At 47.2% G+C, this 15,728-nt stretch overlaps 2 protein-coding genes across 2 annotated transcripts in view; both read left to right on the forward strand.

The window, feature by feature from the left end:
• The window catches only part of KIF15 (kinesin family member 15), a 45,461-nt gene extending 44,581 nt beyond the window's left edge, over positions 1-880 (forward strand). Inside the window, exons 34-35 of the mRNA XM_033078082.1 lie at positions 81-212; positions 525-880. Coding sequence (XP_032933973.1) covers positions 81-212; positions 525-608 — 216 coding nt within the window. The 3' untranslated portion in view covers positions 609-880. The remainder of the gene's footprint in view (positions 1-80; positions 213-524) is intronic.
• Positions 881-2,777: 1,897 nt separating this feature from the next.
• TMEM42 (transmembrane protein 42) lies at positions 2,778-9,701 on the forward strand. Its single transcript, XM_033080856.1, has 3 exons — positions 2,778-2,888; positions 7,505-7,651; positions 8,445-9,701. The coding sequence occupies exons 1-3, from the start codon at positions 2,778-2,780 to the stop codon at positions 8,583-8,585; spliced, it is 399 nt and encodes a 132-aa protein (XP_032936747.1). The 3' UTR covers positions 8,586-9,701.
• The last annotated feature ends 6,027 nt before the right edge of the window (positions 9,702-15,728 follow it).

Genomic DNA, 15,728 nt, shown 5'->3' on the forward strand with positions numbered 1-15,728 from the left:
ATAACTCTAAGAAGCTATTGCTTCTGAAAAGAGAAGGAGAGGCTACTTCTAAGAGGTACACAATGTATTTATTATTACAGAAAATAGAATTGCTGAGGAAGCAAGTTGACTCACTTGCTGAGGAAAATGGGAAATTACTTGGTCATCAAAACCTAAACCAGAAGATTCAGTATCTTGTGCGACTGAAGAAAGAAAATGCTAAACTTACAGAGGTAAGTTGCAGAATAGATTACTGATGAAGTAATGGTCTGACATAGGAAAGAGTTAAGCTTTGAGAATGGAAACTAGAATTCTTGCTCTTCTATTGGAGAATAGAGATACCTTTCATTTTATGCAGCTGAGTACCTCATGGCTGGTATGTCTCCTCACAGACCTCAGACAAGGATCTCAATTTTATTTGCTCAAGTATATTGTGTATAAAACACTTAACTCTAGATACTGCTTGTGTAACAATAAACAATAAAGAATAAACAATAAAGTGAGAATAATTTCCTTAATATTCCTATGTTTTTTCTGTTTTACAGGAGACCGAAAAACTACGAATTGAAAACACCTTCTTGAAAGAATCAAAAAAATGTAGCATTTGTAGACATTATGATCAACTGTAGTGACCCAAATAAAAGTGCAGAGCCATATTTTTCAAGTGTACAGAATAAGCAAAAGTCAGTTGTCAAATTTGACTTTTGCTGTGGTTCTGGAACACACACCTGGATTTTTGTCTCCTTTTGTGCTTTTATTCAGGTTCCTACCTCTTCTGAAATGCTAGATTTTCCATGAGAGCTAAAATTCTAAAAACCACACTTCCTTTGTCTTTATTTCTTTAATTAAAGATGATTTTCCTGGGTTGCTTAAAAATTATTTTCATTTTGAACTTTGTTTAATAAAGCATAAATGTGAATTTAGTAACAGGTTTGTAAATAGTACTATAAATACATTTTTGGTTTCTGTTCTTTCATTATTTGAAAATAAAACTTTTCAAGCCTTTTTTCTGTTAGTATAGACTTATATAGTGCTTCCATAGTACCACTGTAGGAAATTCTAAGTAATTTGCAATCATTTTCTTATCAAAGAAGTGAAAAAGGAAAGAAAATAGGAAAATACAGTAATTTCACGAATACAAGCCGCACCAATTTGACCAAAAGTTTGGTGGAAACCCGGAAGTGCGGCTAATATTCGAGGGAGGCTAATACATGAACAATATTCTAAAAGCTGCCAACACGGAAGTGAGAGCCCGCAGCAGCCCGAAGCCAAGCTGGAGCCCGGCCGGCCCCGGCTGAGGTGGGAAAGCCTGGCAGAGGCGGGGCCAGCAGTGTGGGGGGCGGGTGGCAGAGCCTGGGCCAGCAGGGCGGGGCAGGGGGGGTGGTAGAGCCCGGGCCAGCAGGGCGGGGGAGCCCAGGAGAACTGGGGCTAGCAGTGCAGGGGAGCATGGCAGAAGCAGGAAGCCCGGCGGGTGGGCTGCCTGGCAGCGGGGGAAGCCCAGCAGAATCGGGGCCAGCAGCGTGGGGGAGCCCGGCGGTGCGGGGGCCTGCAGTGCCAGCCAGGGCGAGCAAACGCGGCGGCGGTGCAGACGGGAGGGGGCAGCCAGCAAGCCTGGCTGTAAACACAGCAGCGGGGCGGCCGGCATGCCTGGCCGCAGCGGCGGCGGCAGCCCTGCCGGCAGGGTGAGTAAACGCAGCAGCGGGGCGGCCGGCGTGCCTGGCAGCGGCGGCTGGCCCGCCAGCAGGGCGAGTAAACGCAGCAGCGGGGCGGCTGGCCCGCCGGCAGGGCAAGTAAACACAGCAGCGGGGCGGCCGGCACCACCCATCCGGCCCCGTCGGCAACCATGAGCGGGCCGAGCCTTCCTGGCCCCGCCCCGAGCCAGTAAACCCTGCTATGCCGCGATCCTGTTACTAATTGGCCAATTTGTGAAAGCTGCGCACAGATTCTCGCTACGAACGAAAGTGCAGCTAATATTCGGGGTGCGGCTTATCTATTGACAAAGACAGCAACATTGTCGAGGCACCGGAAGTGCGGCTTATACTCCGTGCGGCTTGTATTCGTGAAACTACTGTATGCAGAACATTTTTAGGAGTACAGCATACGTTCATTTCAGATGAACTTAAAGATTAATTAAAAGATTTATTACAAATAACTGAAATGTTTGTAAGTGGAACACAAAATGTTGATCTCTATAGCACTATTAGACTGGGTGTTTTTTTACTGCCACTAATCCTATCGTTTTGTTTTCTGGCTAATTCATACAATACTGTTTTCGACCGCACGTGCTGGGGCAAAAGGGAATAAAGAGGAAAGATGTGTCTAGTAAAGGGCAGGGCATATCTAATGACTTTCTACATTATTTGGCTGAGGGGTAGAAGAATTTCTACCACCTTATCTATGAATTTTTAAGCGGTGGATTTGTTCCCAATTGCTATGTGAAGAATTGAAATAAAAAGCTGACCTTCAAGCGAAGAGCTAGCAGGGACGACGAGCACACAGGCCAGTGGGCTTCAGCTAGGGTGCTTTTATTTTTGAGTCCCATGTTCTAGGTTTGCAAGTGTTCCTTTTCTGTCTGTTTCTGGACTGGTTTCACGTGCTACCTTGTGTTGTATGTGGCCACAGCAGGAGCAGCGTTGTCCTCTGGCTCCATGCTTTCCTATTTGTTTCAATAAGGCCTTTGTACATAAGCGAACACGGCGCCCGCTTCCTTCCTTCGCTGCCCGCCCTTCCCCGGGTGCTGTCCGCCCTTACGCGGGGCGGCGCCGGCGCTGCGCGGGCCGTGAGGGCCGGGCCGGGCCATGCGGGCTGGGGCCGCGGTGGCGGCGGCGGCCGCGGGGACCCTGGGGGCGGCCGCGGCGGCCGCGGCGAAGCTGGCTCTGGGCACGGGCGGGGAGGCGGCCGGCGGCCCGGTAAGGAATGAGAGAGGCGGTGCTGGGCGCCCCAAGTTCCCGTGCAGCCGCCCCGCAGGCGGCACCCGGTGCTCATCGTGGCGGTGGAGGGGAAGGAGCGCGCTGGTTCTTCCTTCGGCACTCCTAGAGGTGCCTTGGATTTGCAGGGAAAGTGGGGCGGTCTCGGAGAGCTGAGCCGTGACTCACTTCTGAGGGAGCCCCGCCTTGCAGTGCTGAGTAATGCGCGGTGCCGACGTAAACTGGGGGGAGAGCGCAGCGGGGCTGCCGGGTGTGAAGAGAGCGAGCGTGGTATGGGAATGCCCCGAACCAAGCCCAACTCTGTGAGCGCATTTGCCGTCCTTCTGCATCAGTGTTACTTTAAAGCAGGATGTTAGCATGATTAAGCATCAAGTGCTTGTTCTCAGCCCACTGCCTGCTGACAGCAGCGCCCTTCTTCCTTTTATTCTATCTTTGCTCGGCCCTGACTAGAGCAGAGGTGGAGCCATGGATTTCCGCTGTGCTTCTCTTTGGGTGTTCGTTGGTGATGATCGTTAATCTCGGTCATGTTTCACAAACCTCCGTGTGCTTGAGGTTACGTGTGATTGGTGGCCCTTCACCTCTGAGATAGTGTCCTTACCTCCAGGAATCACCTCTGGCACAGCCATGGCAGAGGTGGAGATGGGCACGAGGTTGTGCGTGCATGGGGAGAGGAGGAAGGCAGCATACATGTATCCTAAAAGCACTTTGAGGAGATAAATTTAGGCATAGGTTGTTATTCACATGGCGAATGTACATTTGGATTTGAAATCCTAATGGGAACCCACAAGGGAAACTAGATTTGAAACAAATCCAGCCTTGCACCAGGGGAAAAAAAAAAAAAAAAAAGAGAGATTATTAGAGAGAGTTAAAAAGGCAAATCAGTACTTGCCTATCCTATTGATTCATTCTGATATCTCAGAAAGGAAAAATAATTTTTAAAAAAATCCTGTTACTCTTCACTCCGCCCAAAAGAACCCAAATTGTGTTCTGTAATGAGAGAGTGGCAGAGCATAGAATTACTGAAAATGCTGACAGCATCTTCTCTGAGTATTTTTCTGTGTTCAAGTTATTTATAAAAATATTGTCCATTTGTTTGGGGGTGGTGGGGATAGGCTGGTGCTTCCTTTTTTTTTAATGTGCTGTGACAGAGTATCATGTCATTGGTGTGAAGTGTTGCCAGGTCAAGAGAGATTATTCCTCCACTCTACTCAGCCCCAGTGAGGCCACACCTGGAGTTCTGGTGTCAGTTCCAAGCTCTCCACTGCAAAAAAGAGATGGAACAACTGGAGAGTCCAGCAAAGGCTCATAAAGGGGATGAAGGGATCAGAGCATCTTTTTTGTGAAGAGAGGCTGAAAGAGCTGGGACTGCTCATCCTTGAGAAGAGAAGGTTTGGGGGGATCTTTTCAATGTGTAGAAATACCTGCAGGGAGGGCATACAAAGGATGGAACTAGGCTCATGCCAGTGGTGCCCAATAATGGGACCAGATGCTTAGGGCACGTGCTGACACTGGCGGTTCTCTCTGAACAGCCAGAAAGACCTTTTCACTGTGAGTGTGACCAGGCATAGACCCAGGTTGCCCAGGGATGTGGTAGAGTCTCCCTCCTTGGAGATACTCACATACTGTCCAGACATGGACCTGCACAATCTGTTGGAGTGATGAGGTTGGACCAGATGAGCTTTGGAGATCCCTTTCAACCTCAACCATGCTGTGATTCCATTACTTTCTTTTTTCTGGGCGGATTGTTTTCTTTCAATTTTCAAGTCCATTCCAAGTGACAATTATTAATTAAATTAATCAGTTTAGCTGTAAGACTAGCTAAGTTTTATGTAAATACCATCATCTTCCTAATAGCTTAATTTGCATGGGACTGTTTATTCATAAATGTTTCAGTGCACACACGTGGCAAAGGCATTTCTGCAGAGCCTTCATGAGGTGACAAAAATTCAAGGAGTTCTGTATTGGAGGAAGAGCTACAGAAATCCCAAAATAATTGCAGTAGCAGCCATCACTTGTGCAGCATGGAACATGGCAACAAAACGGTGTTGACACTTCTAAGAGCTGATGATGCAGGGTAGCAGGATACTCATTGGAGCGACAGGGATGGATTTCCTGGCCAGAAGGATGTGTTGGGGTGGCCCAGCCTGTGAGCGACCTGACCAGGAAGGGTCATTGCACTTGAACAAAAGTTCTTTGCTTTCTCCGCTCTGCTGCCAATCTTCATCTAAAATTACTTCTGCCACTTCAGGAGTGATTCTGGATTATCTGAAATGTACACTGAAATTAATCTTTGCTTAGAAAAGCAATCAGAACAGTAATCCTTGACTCATTGGGGTGGCTCAGCTGAGGAGGAATTTATCTCCCTCCTTCCTTGTGGGGAACACGTGGGGATGTTCGTATCTCTCCGTCTGCGTACCATTGCAATGACCACTCTTCTGTCCTGGGCATAGAGGAACTTGACCTTTCTCTGACAAACTTTGCTTCTGGGCATGTGCCACCTACAGCTGATTTCCCTGGCTCTGCATTAGGAGATCAGAAAAAGCCGTGGGTTCCGGCTCACTTTTGAAGATGGCAGAGTTGCTGTGATGGTGGGAGCCAGCTTTGCTTCACCACTGGTAGTCTCAGACTAGCTCAAGTCTGGCAAGATCTCTAGAGGTCTCGAGTCCAACCTTTGCTTACACATCACCTTCTCCAGTCAAGTTTTAAATACTTAGAAGGTTGGAGAGCCCATGACCTCTGTTCCAATCCTTGATCATCTTTGCTTTTCCTCGTAACAGATTTCATTTGTTCCAAACTTCACTTGTTGCCTCTTGTCATATACAGGTGAACCTTGGAGGAGAGCCTGGGCTCCATCTCAGTACACCCTAGGGCTAATGGTTGAAGGCAGTAACAAGATTTCTTGAAGGCTTTTTTTTTTACCTCAGCAGCATGGTCTCTCTGATCCAGAAACACACTGAAGTTAGGTGAAACACAGAGGATTGTTTTCTCCTCTCATCCCTACTCCCAAGTCTGCTTACTCACTAGAGGTGTGTGGATGTACACAACTCCTTGAGGAAAGTAAAACAGCCAAGTCATACAGGGAGAGGGTGAAACTGGGAGGCAAACCCCATCCTATGGTGAGCCCTGACACAGCAGAAGTTTTTTCCTCTGAGGAGCTGTAGTAGCTGGACATGGTGGTCTCTCTTACCCATCCACACAGGGTTTGCCAGGGTGTCAGTGGGAAAGCAAAGTGATTTATGGTGGAAATCGTTCTGAATCTTTACTGTTGCCCTGATCAGTTGCAAAAGTGGGAGACCTTTGCTGCAGGTGGGACAAAATGAGGCCACACCTGCAGCATCCCTCACTGGAGTGGGATTAGCCTTGGAGAGTTTGTGCCAGCCATCAAGCATGGATTTGCTTTACATTGTTTTCCTTTTAACTTTGTACTTGCCATGTCATTTGTTTCAGAAAACTGTGGGCTCCCCCACTTCTTAAAATTGTATTTTCTTCTGAGTTGGAGCGGGACACAGTTGGTAGACCCCACTGATTTGGGCAGCTGGCAGGAGGATACTGCAGTCATTCCCAACAGGGCATATGCCACCTCTAGCTGTACTTGGTGGCTTCAAACCTGCATTTCTGTCTGCCTCAAGATGGATCCCACCATGGACTGAAGGGTGACAGGCTATGAAGGTGTGATTGCTTTGGGCTTGGACAAAGCTTTGCTTTCACTTGTCATTGTTTGTGAGAATTGTGATCTGCCTGCCTGTGATCTGCCTTGGTGTCTTTACGTCAACTACATAGTACCCAGGGGCTGGGGAGATGGCCTCAGCTGCTTAAACTAGGAAGGGGTGGGGGGCACCGTGAGTGGTGGTGGCTTTTCAGGTGCAGCTGTGCTCTTTTTTCAGACTGAGGCAGTTGCATGTCTGGTCAGGTTGTCTAAGGAGGGAGATCTTTCCTAAGGCCCTTGAATTCAGAATTGGTTTTATTGCTAGTAAATGTTAGAGCAGAGGCCCCTCAGTAAACCTCTCTACTCTCCAGTGAGTGTGCAAAACAAGGCACGAAGCCACTCAGCTCTTCCTTTCCTCCCAGAGATCCTGTTCTGCCCTCACTGCAGCAGTAATGAGGCCGGGTCCTGGGAGCTCATAAGGACAAGTGCTTTGGGACCACCCAGGTCTTGGCTCACATTCACAACAGTTGGGTTGTGGAGCACACACAATGCCAGCATATACATGTCTGGTGTTTGTCAGACTGAATTTGACCCTTTTCCATACATCAAGTGATGAGTAAAGGGCATTTATAGGCATTACATGTGGCACCACGTGAGCTGGAGAGCTTTTTGCAGATTGGCTTCTGGCATGGCAGCTGCTTCACATTATCCAAGCACTTCTCAGCTTGTAGTGGGAGGCTGGGCCTGCAGCAGGACATGGCAGCCTCACAGTCTGTCCAGAGCTGTTTCCTTGTTTCCTTTTCCTTCTGTGATTTAATATATTCATGTCTGTGTAATACCAGCTGTAATTCAGTCTTAAACACCCACACCATTAGGTTTGCCTCCAAAGTTCCCATGAATTATTGAGGTTGAATATGTAGAGGGTGAAAATATTTCTGGTTTTGTCCTGCAGCTGCCAGTGTTGCTTCGCCTCAGCTGTGTTGGCCTGGTGTTTGTGTTGAATGCAATGATGTGGACAGTCTTCACAAAAGCCTTACGACTCTCCTCCTCCTCAGCTGCTGCCTCTGTGACAACAACAGCCTCCAACTTCATCTCTTCAGTGAGTAGGCCCCTTCCCCACACACTGAAGCCTGAGGAGCACAGCAAGGTGGGAATGCTCACCTGATTGTAGCTCATCTCCCAGTGCAGCCAGTGTCACTGACCACACAGGAAGAGTTGGAGGCAGATGTGAAATGGTTGTGTCAGGCCTCAGCTGCTCTGATAGTTGTTCATGGCACAGGTGGTGGAACTTTCCTGGGTGGTGCAGGAGGAAGGGTGCCTTGCAGCAGCAACACAGTTTACTGAACTTTTCTAATTGCCAGTGGGAGCTGGAGCTTTGCTTCATTTTGCTTTTCCTTTGCAGCACCTCATTTGTGAGAAGCGAGAGTCACCCTAGCTGGGTGTGAAGATGCATCACCTCTAGTGACAGCAAGAGTGTTTGACCCACAGGTTTTTTCCACTTGCTTTTCACTCTTGGCTGTAGTCCACCTTTTTTCTGTGCTCCAGCTGGCAGACAATTCGTGGTGGTGTCCAGTAATCGACAATAATAATAAACACCCAGTCAGTGGGAGATTTGGCTCCTGAGAAGTGCTGGGAAGGCAGCAAAGCTCATGCACATCTGCCAAATCCTGCTTTGGGACCACAATATGGCTGTGCTTCCAGGCTGGTGGTGAAGTTGGTCATTTCCAGCATCACCTTCAACAGCCATTCCTGTGTTGGTCATCCCAGTAGGAGTTTCTTCAACCAGGTTTTTTCCAGGGCTGTCTCTCCCAGGAGTCCTCACAGCTCTGGTAGCACAAGAGGCCTTGGGACAGTTCAGTCCAGCAAAGCTTTGTGTCTCTCTTTTCCTTCAGGCTATCCTGGGAAAACTGCTCTTTGGGGAGACATGGACACCTCTCTGGTGGGTCGGCCTCGCTATGACAGTCTGCGGGCTCATGTTGCTGCATACGGCTGCACCCCAGCTGGTGCAGGTCCCAGCAGAGAAGAAGGAATGATCGTTGCTGGAAGGGTCACAGTGCCATGCCGCCCCTCTCCAGCCTGTCTCATGACAGCATCCCCAGTCGCCACCAGTCTCTGAACACGCTGGCCACCGAGCTGCTGACCCTGCTCACTGCTCACCTGCTGACTTGCAAAATCATGTTGGTCACGTCTTTCCTGGTGGTGATGTGGTGGCAGTGACAGCCTTGGAGGGAGCTGGTCAACTCTGAGTCAGTATTGTGAAAATCAACGCCAGAGGCTTATCAACCACTCCTCCTCTTCACACCCTGTGGCTGTGGAGCTTTCGCAGTTTGGGGAATGCTGAAAATAGAGATGGTGGTTGTGGAAGATGCTTATGCATCACTATTTTTCCATGAAAGGACCTATCCCAAAATAGAAGAACAATCAGAATTAGATGCTGAAGGCAGCTGTTATTTCTGCTCTGCTGTTCCTGACTTTCTGTCTTTTGAAATGGTTCTGTGCCCGCTGCTACCTGTAAGGCTGTAGAGACTTGCATTTAGTTCAGCTTCCTCTATCAGTCACATACACCTTTTAACTTGCCATTTTTATCTGACATCTAGAATTTTTACTTACCCATTCCTGACATGTTAATCACTGTAAGGTTGCTGTTCTTTCCTTTAAACCCTTACCCAGAAGAAGGTTTTGATCACCATTCCTACTTTGTGTAGGTCATACTAGTTTTGGTACAATTCAAGAGGCAACCTGCTTTCACTTGGAGCGTCCATGTTCAACATATTCCCCATCCCCACTCATTTTGACAATTGCTTTAATGTTTGGTAAAAGGGACTATCTCAAGCCATGTTCTTTCTATGCCTCTAGATGATGCTTATTCTCTTATTCTCATTCATGTGATGTGATGATGTGATGTGATGTGATGTGATGTGATGTGATGTGATGTGATGTGATGTATGTGATGTGATGAACCAGATCACTGGTATCCAGGTATCTGCTAAATTTTGCATCAGTGTTCAGGTGTCGATTTGGTGAATGTATCACGAATCATCATTTGTAAGGTATCAACTTCATTCCCCTACCTACTTCTTTTTTTTTTCTCCTTGGAAATTCTTCCATTGGAATCCTAATTAAGAAATAAAATTATGCTTATAAATGTATGCATCATGCTGGTGATATCACTTGTTTGCTCTGGGCTTGCCAGGTTGTCTCTGTCATCTTGTAATGACTGAAGGTGAGTCACAGTTGTGGCATGTGGCAGAAAACCTAAGGACGCATTTCTGTGAGTGTCTGTACCAGAACCTGTCAGGTCTGTCATGATTGGCAGATCTGCGCTGTGTCAAGTGTAAAATAGACTTATGCATGGAAATGCTGCTGGAGTTGGGTTTGTGCCTTTTTCTTCTTTGAATCAGAAGAACTACGGTCTCACAGAAGAGGCCAAGAGCCTTTCTAGCTCACCACATCTGGCAGTCATGTCCCAAGAGGGGCAAAGCCTTTGTCTCTCCCATCAGTGTGCTCTCAGGTCTTCCCATCAAAGAGGGGAGCTGCATGTGTGGTGAGGGAGAGGGCAAAGTGCTCTGAGTGCCTTCCCTCCCTGCCACCATGGGTCTTGGCACCTCAGGAGTGGTAGGGTGGGACACATCCGTTACCTGGGAAGCTGACACAGGGACCCAGCGTCCCTCATAGGTCTGCAGACATGACAGCCAGGAACCGTGCATTTCTGAGTACATCAGGTATCCTTAGATCTTAATACAGGATGGAAAGTTAACAAATCCTCATCTATTTGCCCTTGTTATTAACACTCAGCGAGCTGTAAGCCGTGGCTGCCTTCGTGCAAACACCAGTAGAAGGACCAGGCTCTCTGGTTAATTTGGCTGTTGTCCCATTTTCTAATAAATCATTTGAAAAACTTTTTAACCTGCTGACATTTCTTTATTATGGTCATGTTGGAGGTCAAGGTTTAGGAGGTGTTTGTTCTGAAGTGGAAGGTGTGCAGAAGGCACGAACAGCACTTTACTTGGTGATACTCCCTTTAAGGCGGATGAGTATAAACCAGGGCTGTAAATCCTCTCATAAATACTTGAAGGTGGGAACAGAAGTAAGTTTTCCTCCAATTCCCATGGGAAGAAAAGATTGCCAAGTACGGTTCATTTTATGGCAGAATTCCACCCCTCGTGTACACAGAGTTTGGCCATGTCTGCCGGTGGGGCCAGGGCTACAAGAAAAGCTGCAGTCACTGTGTGGCAGAGCAGTGCACTTCTGGTAAACCATTCATGTGGGATCATCCAAAATGTGGCTGAAGATAATAAGAAAAAAAAAAAGGAGAGGATTTCCAAAATAAAACTTTGTCCAAAGCTCAATGACTGATTTTTTTTATTTTAGAGCACACACAACAGAACCCAATGTGACACTAATGAATGAGCTGTGTTTGACAAATCAATGATTCAGATGTGGTGGATCTTGTAAGGTGGCTGAAGATCATGGCCAACTCCAAGACCTTGGTTTACCAGGGCGGAAGGTGGGCTACCTTTATGTGGGAATCACAGCAGTGTGCTTGCATGGAGTTTTTCCTCAGTTGAGTTGAGATATTATTAGAGAAGAGTCTTGGGCATGTGTTTTCACTCCAATTCCAGCAAAATACACTTCTGTGTACACATGTCACAGAAGCACAGTGCTGTGTCTACAGCACTGATGGATAGGGACAATGGACGTTGTCTACCTGGGCTTGGGCAAAGCATTAGACACCATCTTGCACGACATCCTTGTCTCTAAACTGGAGACATGGATTTGATCCCAGGCATACCTACAAGTTGGGCAGAGACATGATTGACAACAACCTTGTGGAGAAGGACTTATGGGTGGTGGCTGACCAGAAACTCAACATGAGCCAGCAGTGTGTGCTGGCAGCCCAGAAAGCCAAACAAATCCTGGGCTGCATCTAAAAGAGCATGGCCAGCAGGTGGAGGGAGGTGATTCTGTCCCGTACTCTGCTCTGTGAGACCCCCACCTGTGATGCTGTGTGCTCCAGTGCTCCTGACATAGGAAGAACGTGCAACTGTTGGAGCAAGTCCTGGAGGCCACAAAATTGATAAGGTGACTTGAGCATCTGCTCTATGAGGACAGGCTGAGAGCATTGGGGCTATTCAGCCTAGAGCAGAGAAGGTTGCGTGGAGACCTTGTGGCAACCTTCCAGATCTGAAGGGGGCCTACAGGGAAACCAGAGAGAGTCTTCATCAGGAACTGCAGTGATAGGATGAGGAGTAATGGGTACAAACTGTAAGAAAGGAAATTTAGGTTAGATAGATGGAAAGAAATCTTTACTGGAACAGGTTGCCCAGTGAAGTTGTGAATGCGCCATTCCTGGCACTATTCAAGGTCAGATTGGACGGAGCTCGGAACAGCCTGGTCTAGTGGAAGGTGTCCTTGATCCTAGGAGGGTGTTTGGAACTATATGATCTTTGAGGTCCCTTTCAACACAAACCATTCCATGATTCTCTCACCTCCCCAGTGCTGGCTGTAATGAGTCTTTCCTGCACCTACCTCATTCTCAAACACAACACTTAGTTTTTTAGCATCTCATTCATCATCAGGCATGGCCATACCATGTCATGCTTTTAAAGAGTAGAAGAAGCAGGTACATGGTTAACAGGAAGGCTCACAATGACACTCATGAAGATTCAAATGAGAATATTTGAATTAATGGTGAGAAGCATTAGAAAAATCTGTTGTATAAACAAGGTCCAGGAGTATTGTATTCTAAGGTAAACAGTGTCTCATATACCTTTACAAGGAACAAAGCCAAATGAAATTATAGTTTCAGTTGAACCTTAAACCATAATTTGACTGATTAGATAAGGAAATGTACATAAAAACTTTTAAATGTCCCTGTTGTCATTGACAAGGAGTCACTGAAAATTTGTACAGCATCTTGAAGGATGGTATGTTTGCCCAGGTGATAATTATTTGAAGTAGATGCAATAAATAAATTTGGTAGATTGTTCTGCCGAGTTTGGCATATTCCTTATTATTTTTGAGGAATTTGACTCAGTGCCCTCTGTTGACCCTTCAGAGACCTTAAATGATCACATTGCAAGAGTGTCCCAGACACACACATAATTACATGATCTTGCAAGCAGTGAGGAGTTTTCAAAGAAGGAAGTCCTGTGACGCAACTTGCCAGAAGAATGACTCTGACCTTGTCTGGCACAGAAAAAAACATGAAATTCGGAATAAATGGGTACTAATCTTGTGTTCAGGGTGCTTTTCTGCAGAAGAGCAGCACCAAACCTTCATTTTAGGGATCTGAGAGGTGCAGAGGGAAGTCACACAATATGGGCACTTAACTGCAGCAAGTGGTGTGGTGCCTGCAGCTCACTTGGTCTTGGAGAAAAATCTAGGGTGAGCTCAGGTCAGTGGTAAAAGCCTTCCCAGGAGAACCAGGGCTTTTCCCCTAAAAATCAAGTGTGTACCACATGACTTTTTAATAGAAAAGATTGAAGAAGACAACATTCCTGAAAATGTTGTCCTTCCTGAGGACAGAACAAACTACAGTAATTTCATGATTATAAGCCACACTGAGTATAAGCCGCACTTCCGGGTACCAGCAACTTTTCCTTCTTTGTCCATATATAAGCCGCACCTGATTATAAGCCGCACTTTACAATACAGAGTGTGATAAAAGCTACCTATTCTATCACCATCTGTTGAGGGTGGGGGCAGTGATCCTTATCTCAACGGCAGATATTCTGCTAATGGGCCATCCATTAAAACCAGGTGGGGCATTGTTCTTTATCTTTTCACACCCCATCCTTCCTCCGGAGAGTCATTTTCCTCCAGAGGGAAATTGCACCTTCTGCAGGAGCACTGCTTCAACTGAATCACATCTGTGACTGCAGGAGGATGCAGTCACCATTTAATGGGACTGCTACCAACACCCTGCCTGACAGGGTGTCAGGTTGTACTCTGACTTTGTCAGGGTTTGGAGTTTGTTTCTTTGTAGTACTGTATTTCTATTTTAATTTCCCTAGTAAAGAACTGTTATTCCTAATTCCCATATTTTTACCTGAAAGCCCCTTGATTTCAAAAGTATAATAATTTGGAGGGAGGGGATTTACATTCTCCATTTCAAAGAGAAGTTCCTGCCTTTCTCAGCAGACACCTGTCCTCCAAATTAAAACAGCAACTTTTTGTTCTTTGTCTGTATATAAGCCACACCTGATTATAAGCCGCACTTCGGGTTCGGACCAAAATTTTAGTCCAAATGGCACAGCTTATAATTGTGAAATTACTGTACTTTAGACCGTAAAACACCACCTTCTAGCTTTAGGCAGATGGTGGTTGGGCTGGGTGTTTGAGTGCCCATTCTAAGGCAAGTCTCTTTCTAGATACTTAAACACCAAAAAACAAAGGTCAGCCACTTTCTTGTAAAATCTGAAATAGGGTCCTGGGCCATGGGCAGGGAGGAGGTGGTAAAGCCCTGTGGGTTGGGCAGGGACAGCCAGTCCCAGCTCTCAGAGTCCTGCCATAGTCAATGGTTCTACTTGGAGTGGTTTTTTCCAGTGCTGGACCCCCAAATTCAAGAGGGGTGTAGGAAACTGGTCTGGCTCAAGGATTCCAGGATGGCAGGGATCTAGGAGGAAAGGCTGAGTGTTGTAGGCTGGTTGGAGACAAGGAAGGCTCAGGCTGACCCCATAAGCCTTGGAAAGGAGTTACAGAGGCAGCATAGAAATGGCCAGTACTAAACAAGGCAACAGGCACAGTCTGTCTTAGGACTTTCAAGCTGGCCATCAGGGGAAAAAATGTCACTAGAAGGTTAGTTGCCTATACAGGCAGTAGAGTCTCTGGCCATGGAGGTTTTCAAGACTCAGCTAGACAAAATCTCCAGTGATTCAATCTAGTGTTGATGACCATTCCATCTGGCAGAACAGATGGATTTCCTGTGACCTAGGGGCTAGTTTCATAGTCACCACCATCTGTAATTGGAAACTGGTTTGACCTTCTGCCTCCATGTTTAGCAGTTCCCATTAAATCCCGCTGTGCCACAGAAAGGAGGTTCCTCCTTGAGGCACCATGCAGACATAGGCTGCCAGAGGCTCATACTCTAACCACAGAAACCATAATGGACACTTGTGTGTGCATTCATAGCCTGAAAACAAATTTATCAAAGAAGAAGGACTCCATGATAGCAAAGTGCTTAGTGACTTTGAGCCTTTGCTGGTTGAGGGGATAGCCAGGTGGGTGCAATGTTAGTAATGGCTCACAGGGCTGGGCAGTGCTCACCAGCTGCAGCACCCCAGCATGGGGTGCCCGGAGGGATTACCGAGAAGCCTGGGCCTTGTTTTACTCCATCCCATGGCTGCGTGCAGCATCACAGTGACCCATGGCCAGTAGCAGCACTTGACATATGCAGGAGACTGTTTGCCCCAGGAGCAGCCAACCAGCCAGCCATGCTATTCACTGTCCAATGAAGTTTTTTGGTTTCTGACTGTTTAATAACATTATTAGTTGTTTCAATTTTCCCTTACTGTTTAAGGAAGGGTGTCTGTGAGTGGCTGTACTAGTTGCCAAGACTTCCTAAGGAGCTTTCTTCATGCCCTCGAAGTCCTGAGGGATCGCTGGTGCTGGGTTAAAGCCTGAGGAAGTCCTGGGTGGGGCATCCCACTCTCATTTGATGGGGGGAGATGATGCACGCCCTGCTTAGCCCTGCAGTTTTGAATGACACAGAGGCTCCACTGCACCCTGAAGGGATAAATCCATGACAATGGAAATAAGCGAGAGGGAAGGGCAGCAAAGAGTGGTAGTGGGTGTGGCACTGCAGATGGTGCTACCACTTTTTGTACATTTTGAACCTGTTGCTCAGTCTCGCTTGGCTCAGAGGTCATTATGAGCCTGTGACAGTCAGGGCCGCCTGTGACAATCAGGGCTGGGACTCGACCGTGTGAGTGGCTCAGGTCCTCCCTTGGCACAAGCAGAGTATCTCTGGTTTTGCAGTGAGACGAGAGAGTCAGATAGCTCTGCTTGGCACTGTGGCCTGCAGTGTGCAATGTCTGAACAGCAGTCAGGACTTCGACCCTAATTGCTTTCAGTAAATTAAGGCAACACTTAGGGAGAAATGAGCAGTGCCTCAGGGAAGGATGAGGCATTACAAATACATTTTCCGATGCCAGTTGGCTGTTTCCTCATCCAGA

The sequence above is a fragment of the Catharus ustulatus genome, chromosome 1 (genome assembly GCF_009819885.2).
Source record: "Catharus ustulatus isolate bCatUst1 chromosome 1, bCatUst1.pri.v2, whole genome shotgun sequence".
Classification (NCBI taxonomy): domain Eukaryota; kingdom Metazoa; phylum Chordata; class Aves; order Passeriformes; family Turdidae; genus Catharus; species Catharus ustulatus.